The following is a 10,514-nucleotide window of genomic DNA, read 5'->3' as shown; positions in this document are numbered from 1 at the left end:
TAAATAACCACCACGACATCCAGTGAGTTAATATGGATCACATGAATACAATGTATGAAATTGTGAGAAATACAATAGTTCTCTGAGAATGAAATCCGTAGAAATGTCCAACAATACATCATAAAATCCTGAAAATACTATAGAAACTTCAACTAGCTTCATCAGTCCAAAATTTATGCGTTGGTGTTGACTATAACGGAAATCAAGCCTACTCTTTGTATCTGTTTCTGATTTCCTGTCATTCTGTTTTACAACATTGGGTAGGTAGATATATCTAACCATCACGACTTGAACTAGTTAAACCAGACTAGAGTGACCATGTTACAAAGGTTACTTTGTCCGACGACAAATGACCCATGGACTAAGAGTGTCGGAAAGCTAACATGAACTTCAAAACCATTCCACTCACCTCCACTTCTCCTGAAGCTCTTTCTTCTCGGACCAAACCCAGGTAACAAAAATTGCAATAACAAGGGCACCAATAGTGATTAGAAGCAGCGCGTAGCTGAAATCCTCAGTAAGAGAATCATATGTTCTAGAAGGTGCAAGCCGAGTGAAAAAGAGATCTGTGCCATAAGCAAAAACAAGGGTGGTTGACTCCAGCTTTGCAGGAACTGTTACAATGCCTCTGAGACCTTCCACCTTAAGAGCATGAGTTACATAAGACTGCAGAGATGGAAGAAACATCATTAGAAAATTATGATGTCCATCAATGAAAAAGGATAAAGCTTCTGAGGAAAGAGAGAAATCTTCGTATCATTGTATATCTACCAACTTCGTGGATTGTCAGCTTAAATTGAGACTCAAAACGCAAATATACACGAGATAATAAGTGATGCCAGAGTAATGAAAAAGAAGATGAAAATTCAGCATATTCCAGTTTTAGCAACAATCTCTAAATTTCATCACCTGAGGTATAATTGGTAATGAATCAGTAAGAGGAATAATTCCTTCTTCTTTCTCGGCTTGAGTAGGATTAACTGTTCTCCGGGGGTCTAAGAACCGCTTATCAAGAGCCAACACCTGATAATCAAAGACAAGGTGGAATGTTATCAACTGATTCCAGGTCAACCTCCGATACAAGAGAAATAATGTGAAACTAGGCATGCAAGATACAGAATAAAAGCTCGCAAAGATAAAGCCACAAATAACAATGACTACTGGTTACCATTAAAACTGACCTGATCACCAATTGTGCCAAGAAGAACCTGCTTGGAAGTAATACCTTTGGCCGTTAATGTTACCGCCATTGTTTTCAGAGAATGTGCAAAAAAATACGACTGTGACTTTGTGGAGACTTCAGGGCGAGAGTAAGCTGTTATAGGAGAAGTGAGATTATGTGTCCCGAGAACAAGCTTCAACACGTCTTTGTTTTCCTGTTTGTCACAATAGTTTATTATACTACATATCTACAGATGTAAAAGAATCAGAAGATAAGAAATGAAGGCATACCGCACGAGCTTGGTCATATATTTCAATGACAGACATCTCATATCGATGTGCTCTTAGGTTGAAGTAGTGATACACAACCCAATTTTCACTGAACACCTTTATAGAGATCAATAAGCAACGGTTAGTGTGAACAATGAAAGAAGTTTTTATCTATTACTCCCTTAGTCCGCGAATAGGAGTCCCGTTTTTCCATTTTAGTCCGTCCGCGAATAGGAGTCACGGTTCATTTTTACCATAAATGGTAATAGGGTCTCACCTTTCCACTAACTCATTCCACTCACATTTCATTTAAAACTAATACATACAAGTGGGACCCATATTCCACTATCTTTTTTCCACCCACTTTTCTTAACATTTCTTAAAACCCGTGCCACCCATAAGTGGGACTCCTAATGGCGGACGGAGGGAGTATAACTTTGGTGACAAAACTATAAATATTGACTGCACCAAGAAAATTGTGTGCCGAGTTCAGTTTCCTTTCTACAGTTACTACAACAGAAAGAGAGAGACTTACAGCATGAACAGGACCTACAGAACCATGATGGGTCACTCTGTGCAATATACGACCAGTTACCGTATCTATCAAATAAACAATCAAAGATGATTCATCTGGGGTAACAGAACCAATAGGACCAACAGCTTTAGGCGCAACAGTTGCCAAAAACAACAGATTTTTTGATACATATTTGTACATGACTTCCTGGTCGGCAGTCACTTTTGCTTGTGTATGAACTACCTAAAACAAACATGAAACCCAAAATTATATCAGAAGATCAGCCTGAAAAGGAAATTACATCAACTACAGAAACCAGCAACATAAATTTGCAGCATAACTCTCTTGAAGGAAAATCAAAAGTTTTGTAAAACCAAAATTCTCGTTGTCACAAAAAGAGGATAAACGATAAAAGGAGTACCTCATTTAAACTTCTTGTTGCAGTTGCAGCAATCTTTTCTGACTCTGAGGGGAACACAATTGACCATAAGTCCCTCGAGTCAAAACAGAAGTTATCTGCCTCCTCTAGAACACAATTTTTATGCACACTATGACCCCTTAGAGTACCCTCTTCAGTTTCAGCAGAGTACCAGTATATGTTCCCTGATTCTCGCTGAAAAATATCAAGAGCCTCAGCAGTTCTCGGATATAAGTGAGCACGCCTGTTAGCATCTAATAGCAAATGCAATCGCTGCTCCAGTGAATCAGTAAAAGACAATGGAATAATGTGCACAATGGAATGAACAGGTTCCATATGATTGCGCTCCTCCCCAGTGTACGCATCGACAATAGATAGCAATCCAGCAGAATCTAGACTGTCTCCACATCTTCCAACAATCAGAACAGATGGATTCTGGTCTAAAGCATGATGATGAGGATCCTGCCACTGATGTAAGCTAATCCCTCTAGGACTCTGACACATCTCTGACTTGCGAAGAGTCCTAACTAACCGAGACCACACAATTCTCCCATCTCCAGTGTGCAGTGCAAAAAGTTTTCCTGCTCGTGTAAGTACTATAAGAAGCTTCCTGAACCCATTGCGGTCCCGAGTCATCTTGCTTTTCCCAGAGCTTTGTAACCTCATCTTCTGTATAGCGGCCACATCATCAGGGGTTGCTATCATTAGAGTTCCTTTGAGCTTCAGCAGATGACCCTTTCATAAGAAAAAGAATATAAAAGAGAAACCATTAGCGCACTGCTCTGCTTTTTCTAAGAGTAGAAAAGGATAGATCAGCAGATGCAATATCATACACAAACCACTCATTTTTCAACAAGCTAAAGTGTTTACTTTATCCATTTCATCCATGATGCACACAAGGTATCCTTCGTGACAGCACATGAAGTTGAAACATGTTCTCAGCTTACCCACAGTGGATAAAACAAACATACTGTTAGTTAGAGTTAAATAGTTTACTTTTAGTTAGCATGACAAATGACTAAGAGGTCCAAATTCTATAAAATCAAAGCAGGGGCCTATTATGCTCTTTTTGAACTATTGTTCCTATAGCATAAAAAGATTTAAACCCCAAGAAAGGTGAGTAATGTGGTCAACAAGTAAAATCTGAATCCATATGAAACTTTATAGGCTTAGCCATCTCTGCAAATAAACAAAATATATCATAGAAAATAAATCTACTAATGCCTTAGTGTTGTGAAATTTCACCTTAAGCCATTCAAAAAGGTTGTTCTCTACTTTCGCCACTGATACACCATCCTTTTCAACGGGTAACTCTACGGGTTTTACATCTACAATGGAAGCAAGTCCATCTTCTCTACTCCAGACGATCTCGCCCTGCTGTAACAAAAATAACGAATCGTCTTCCATGACAATCAAAACCCTGAATCCATTTGACCTGTCCACGCGGACATATGTATTGATGAAAACCTTTTGTACTTTTCCCCTTTGATTATCCAAATGAATTGTTTCCTCAAGTAAATTGGATGTTCCATCCTCACTATCAAGCTTCACAGTCAGCAGAATCTTACCATCACGATGCTGAACCAAAGCAAATGCTTGTTGGCCTCCTGGGAGAAAGAGAGCATCACTCACAGCAGTTGCATGACCAAGTTCTTCAACAACCTTCAACTCTCCTCTACTTATAACTTTAATAAGGGTTACAGAATTATCAGTTTCTAAAATAAACGCTCCCGGAATATTTGATGGTGATATAACAGCTGCCCTTCGTAAATCTTGGATGAGATGAGAGAGATGTGTCTGGTGGAAGCTAATCAGCCCATCGTGGAATTGTATAGTAACCAAGCTTGTACCAACAGAATCTATTGCTACTGCTGTGTCGTCTGTCACAAGTGACAAGTCCCCAGAAAAACCACCAGTAAACTCCATGCTCTTATATTTCAACAGCTCGCCACTCTTAACATCTAATATATAAGCACCGAACTGGTGGGTACCAACAAAACCCACTGCAGAGATTGTATCACTCCCATCTGTATAAATTAGTTGTTGGACATTGATCCTGCAAAACATGAGAGAAAAATTCAACCATATTCTAGATAAAGAAAATATATAAGATGTTGGTATTTCGAGTTTAAAGGTGATCAAACCCTTCAGAAGCTAATTCCTTTTTCCAGATAACTTCACCATCAATGCTTGAGATAGCATGAATAAATCCACTTCCATAGACAAACATTACATTCTCCCTGTCAACCTTAAAATTAGCCTGCATCAAAAAGATGTCATGTTATACCAATTCCTGCAAGTCTATTTAATGATTTGAACCAAGAAGATGAATGGCTAACCAAAGTCGGTAAAAAATAGCATAAAATAATCTGATATTGATCAGGAAGAATAGCCACAGTTACATTTGATTTGTTAGTAGATTTATTTCCTTATTAGTAGGATCCCTTTGTGATTCAGTTTCAGTAGTACTAGTTGTTATCTTTTAGAATAAGTTGTTATCCTTTTGTTATTCAATTATTCTATCCAGTCCTTTATCAGTTAGGACTTTGTAAGTCTCTATAAATACTTCCTTCGAGATTGAAGAAAGGTATCCAAGGGGACAAGATTTTGTGAACGGCAGTTCACCGTGGTCTCGTTAAGAGGATTATTTCTCTGTTATTTTATTTATGTCAATAATATGGTTATTTTCTGCTTCGTTTCTGTTTCGGAGTGTTCTCAGATCTCAATTTCGTTTTCAGCCCTTGGTGTTCTGCTTTTCACTCCATATCAGAATCATGACTAGAATCATGGCATAATGGAGCCTCTGGATTAATCATAATTCTTTCATGATTTGTTACTTAAAATTTGTAATCTCTTCATACTCCAGAAATACTTGAGCAGTAATCCATTATCCCAGAATAAATCAATTCAATATCAAATCAGTAACAATTAACAAAGAGTGATATACTGGTTCAGCGAGTAGTAAAAGTGAGTGTGAGGAAACGCTTAACAAAACAATTCATAAAGTTCATACAGTTTGGCCCTTCTGCACTTAATGATCCCACACCAGAGCAGTAACTACATATAGTGAAGATTAAACCGAGTTGGATAACAAGCCAAGGGATGTGGGCTCACACCAAAATGACAACAAGAATATATCCTTTGTAAACCTTTTACACTAAATTCATTTAGAAACGGATCAAGTTTAGGGAAGCATAGTTCCAATATCTTACATTTCAAATGAACTGCATAGTCAGGAATGTCCACATTCATGTCTAACTAAAAATCATTTAATATGATGCTAATCATCCCACAAAAAAACTGACTGTTTAGCATTTAAAGACCCATAGGACATCACTTTAGGATAGTTTAAGCAAGTTTCACTCACCGGAACTAGTAATAATGGCTTCGTAGGCTTTGGGCCAAGAAGAGTTGACTCCCACACCATCTGACCATCAGGAAGGTTCCAGGCTCTTAAGATACTTCCCCCAGATGACAGAGTAATAACATCTGCAAACAGATGAATGTAACATAAAAGATAAGGGATCTACAGCAGTTTATTTCTTTAACCAAACAATGGGCTGATAAAAAACATTCATGTTACTATTATTTGAGTAAGTTATAGCAAGCTGATCAACCAATCTCCAACAACAAAAGGAGGGAAATATATCCATTCTAAAGCTAACAAATTACTAGTATTATCATATCATGTACATAAAGCTAACAAACAAGCAAAATTAGGGCCATGCTTACACTTTCCGAGAGCTATATCGATTTGATCGATGACGTCACTGGGTGCCAAAACATGCCTCCAAACTGCGCCACAGTCAAAACATTACTCAACCGATGCGGCACATTACATTGCAGAGTGAGCAACGGTAATAACTTACAGAGCTAAATATTATTTGAATTTGAATAAAAACACACTCACAAATCTCGCCATGGCGAAGATCAAGCGAGGAGACGACGTTTTCCTCAGTGGATACGACAACGCGCTTTCTCGCCGCCTTCTGTGTGTGGAAAACTGCGTGCTTCACTTTGCCTATATACTGTTGATGCCTGCGCAATTTCGAAAATTCAATCGTCAATTACACTAACAGCCAAAATCATGATATTGTAACTAATCGTACAAGCATCGGGTGAAGAGAGAGACCAATCCATAAGGCCGACTTGGTCTTCATAGAGAGAGAAAGCGGTGTAGGAGTAAGAGAGAACGATGAAAAGAAGCAGATAAACCCTAATCGCCGTATTCATGACGACGATTCGTCAAAATTCTTGAGAAGACAACAAAAGCAACAGATCTGAGGGAAAGAGGCAATGTGCACAAGGCAGCCCCTTCTGTCTACTCTCTACACTGCATCAGAGTTTTCCTTTTTCTTTATTTTTTTGGTTTCGTAATTAGCTTATTAAATCAAAAAATTGAGATATTTTGGATTACGATTGAAATTCTCAAATGCAATCTAAATCGATTAGTATTAACTATTAAAACAAATTACTCCATATCCTAATCATTTTGTAACTATCTTGAAAATATTTAAATTTTCAATAAAATATCTAAAGATTTAATTTTTTTTATATTAGATATTGTATAATTATTTTGAATAAAACTCAAATTGTGGAGTATGAAAATTTGTTAAGTATAATTTTCCATATTATTTCTTTTTTTACTACTATGATATGGTAGTATTGTAATTAATAACATATACTTTAATTTAATTGAATTTAAAATTTAGGAGCATTGTAAGGGCATGTTTGATAAGTTAGTAATACCAAGATAGAGAATTATATATGGACATTTCTAATTGTTTGATATCATAGTTAAGCTTAACTCAAAGCCCAATGTAAGACCAGGGCCCTATCTAATCTTACCAAAATTATAACATTAACCTTATTTATGTATCTCACCAATTTGTCAAGTTAAGCCATGTTATTTAATATACAATACAAATTTAGATAATTTCTTTTCTATCAAACAACAACAGAAAAAAATCATATCTCTGCATATCTTGACATGAAGCCCGTATTTCTTATCTTGTTTTACATATCTTCTCATAACCCATCTTTTGTATCAAACGAGTCCTAAATATACTACTTCTTTCGTTTCATAATAGATGACATACATGAAAAATGATACTCCCTTTCGTTTCATAATAGATGACATACATGAAAAATGATACTCCCTCTGTTCCATAGTATTGAAGTCATTTTGCCGCCCGCAGGGGCTTAGCGCAGTTGGTTCCGGGGGAACAGATATTGCTACAAGGAGCTGGGTTCGAACTACTGGCGTGTGGGAGCTTCCATCTCTCAGGCACAAGTGTGAGGCCTTGGGAGATGGGCTCCTGTCAGGACAGTGGGTTGAAGGCCTCCTCTCTAACGGGCCGCTGTGTACCCTAATTGAAACCCCTCACAAACTGTCGGGCCGGGGTGTGGGGGCGGCCAGGGTGACCGCATCACCTTTTTGCTACAAGGAGTCATTTTGCCATTTTGATACGTTGCATAGTAATTGAGTCATTTTCTTATTTAGTAAAAGTCAATACATTTCTTCTCACTTACTTTACTCTCTCTTACTTTATTCTCTTTACATCTCTCAACCTTTTTCATTTTTTACTTTACTTTTCCTTTTACTTAACTCACCTAACACAATTTTTCTTAATCTCCGTGCCGAAAAGAATTGCCTCCATTACTATGGAACGGAGAGAGTACGAAATTTTAGGAGATGTTTTGTGTGTTGTGTGTTCAATGACCATATTGTCCTCCATCATGGAATTGAGTTTCTAAAACATGAAAATCACAACCTCACAGAAAATGCTGCAAAATCATAACCCCACAACAAAAAAATGCAATCTTTGTTGAAATCGACTGAACTATAGATTGGATCTACTTCTTTGTTTTGCCTGGATCTACTTGTCACGACGCAATACTAGATCTACCCGGATCTGGAAATATTTAAACAATTATGCAAACAAATTGTGGAAGAATAAGACATTGCAATGTGTGCAAGAGGTGGATTCGAGTAGGATAGGTGGAACGGTAAGGGAGCACGACGATTACCGGCGTGTGGATTCTTCTCCAGTGTGAAGTCTTCTTGTGGCCGAGGTAGTGAGAGAGCGAGAGAGAGGGGGACAGAGAGCGAGGGAGAATCGAATGACAAGAAAGAGAGAGAAATTTGTGCAACGGAAGCCACGATTCAAATTTCAGGGGCAAATTAGAGAATTGGTATTCAAATATTGTCAACTGTAGCCGACAAGTTTTCAAATATCACCTCCCCTCCGTGATTCCATTTAGCAGAAAAAGTGCTACAACAGTGCGGGCCGACCATCAATTAAAGGGTCATGCAGTGTTAACTATTGATAACCGAACCATCATAATTGACCAAATTTTACCCTATTAATGGCCAAAAAAGGGTAACCGAACACGCCCTAATGTGAGAAAGAACTTTTTTTCATTTTTTATAGGACAAACTAAAAAGAAAGTGTGACGTTTTTATGGGACGAATGTCAAATCATTATTGGACAAACTAAACGTATATTTATCATTTAGAAGTAAAGGTAACTATTAACTTTTTTGCGTGAATTTTATGAATCGACCTCATAATCATGTCAAATCCGTAAGAGCGGAATGAATATAATATGTTGTTTTCTTGTTTTCAGATCTTGTTCTTAAGGGTGCGTTTGATTGGTATGATGGGGCTTGATAAGGCCTCCTATCTACCTTATATCAATGCTTTGGTGCCTGATATACAACCCCTTCGACCCAGGATATACTCCATGACCCGCATCCATTTAAGATACCAACCTGCCACAGCGAGATGAGCCTACCCAGTAATTTTTCCCCGATAGCTCACTATGTTATTGTTCCGGTTAGGGGACTTTAAGCAGCATTGTCTATTACACCCGTCCCCTTCTTACCCCTTCCATCGATTTTAACCCCAATTTCAATTGATTTCAGATCATGGTCCTCATTACCATCGGGCGACCGACGTTTGTATGTACAATAACTCCGCCGACGAATTTAGGTGCACCAATTTTGACAGTTCGTCTCAATACGGGTATTAGGTCGTTTAATTGAAATTCTTTAATTTGATGCAGTGCGTTCGACCTATCTAAGGCATTTATCGGCGGATAAGATCGAGTCTAGATCGATTCTCTATGGCTGTTGAAGATGACAATCCTAAAGTACACTCATTGCATCAGTCATCCACTTCGAATTGTTTTAAATTTTGTCTATTTGTACCCAATTTCGCAAAATTGACGACGACTAGTCGTGGGATTACAAGGCACGATTTGGCCTGAGTTTAAGTTTGGAAGCTGATAATGGAATTTGAACAAGTTTACCTTCAAATATGTTGGGTGTCTGAATTTGTGCTTTTTGAGTGTCAATTGCATTAAACGTCTTGATCTCAACATTGAGTTATGGCTTTGATGTTAGGAATTAGTTCACAATTGGGCATGATCGAATAGTGAGTGAATGGTTTCATTTAATTGATATCCTTTGAGTGTCTTTTGATTTCGAACTTGTGCTGCGTTCCAGGAGCGAATAGATGGGTATTCACACTTGATTATAATAAATTAGCTCCTGCTAATTTGTGTAGAAGTTCTTGTGTGTGTCATTGATTCAACAAGAATCTAGGACATTGTGTAGTTTATGATCTTTCAGTCACTAGAAAATCTGTGTGTAGATGTATAATGAGTCCTCTTTATAAATTTGGTACTATTTGTTTAGATGTTCTTGTGTTTATTGATATTTCTTATGTTCAATGGGCTATTGTGAATTTAAATTATGCGTCATTGAGCTGCAAATCTCTGTGTTGCTTGATCAGGGTGAACGTAGGCGTAATGAACTGACAACCATGTTGATTTTACTAGAAGAGATACTGCGGAATCATCAAATTAATATGTTGCTCATATCATTTATAATCACCCTTATTAGGCCAGAAATTCGCAAGCGCAAACGATGAGATAGACTTGGACTTTCTCATGTGCTCGACTCAATTCCTGATCACGTAAAGCATTTAGATAGACTTGTTCGTGTAACAGATCGGGTATGTGTGGATAATTTAAGAATGGACAGAAACACTTCGGGCGTCTATGTCATCTTCTCCGTGATCGTGTAGGATTGATAGACCAAAAATTCGTCAGTGTAGAAGAACAAGTTGCTATGTTCTTATGTGTT

The 10,514-nt window shown here is 37.7% G+C and overlaps 1 protein-coding gene across 1 annotated transcript; it reads right to left on the bottom strand.

Annotated features, from left to right (window-relative positions):
- Positions 1-23: 23 nt before the first annotated feature.
- On the bottom strand, positions 24-6,733 carry LOC125221008 (uncharacterized). The gene is made up of 12 exons (XM_048123133.2): positions 6,496-6,733; positions 6,274-6,401; positions 6,096-6,158; positions 5,731-5,852; positions 4,508-4,623; positions 3,609-4,419; positions 2,367-3,098; positions 1,967-2,188; positions 1,453-1,548; positions 1,182-1,376; positions 910-1,023; positions 24-666 (listed from the first exon to the last, which is right to left on the bottom strand). Exons 1-12 carry the CDS (start codon positions 6,594-6,596, stop codon positions 406-408), a joined length of 2,961 nt encoding a protein of 986 aa, XP_047979090.2. The 5' UTR covers positions 6,597-6,733; the 3' UTR covers positions 24-405.
- Between the last annotated feature and the right edge of the window lie 3,781 nt (positions 6,734-10,514).

This window comes from Salvia hispanica, chromosome 1, assembly GCF_029641045.1.
Source record: "Salvia hispanica isolate PSC_SH4W2 chromosome 1, Shi_PSC_v1, whole genome shotgun sequence".
Lineage (NCBI taxonomy): Eukaryota > Viridiplantae > Streptophyta > Magnoliopsida > Lamiales > Lamiaceae > Salvia > Salvia hispanica.
The sequence above is the reverse complement of the archived record's forward strand: the minus strand, read 5'-3'. Positions and strand labels throughout refer to the sequence as shown.

Excerpts from the sequence above, each read along its gene's own strand:
- LOC125221008 (XM_048123133.2), bottom strand. The coding sequence starts at position 6,596 with ATGAATACGGCGATTAGGGTTTATCTGCTTCTTTTCATCGTTCTCTCT. Across the intron at positions 6,159-6,273 it reads TCTTCGCCATGGCGAGATTT|TTTGGAGGCATGTTTTGGCA; the intron begins GTGAGTGTGTTT and ends ACTGTGGCGCAG. Across the intron at positions 1,377-1,452 it reads TATATGACCAAGCTCGTGCG|GAAAACAAAGACGTGTTGAA; the intron begins GTATGCCTTCAT and ends TGTGACAAACAG.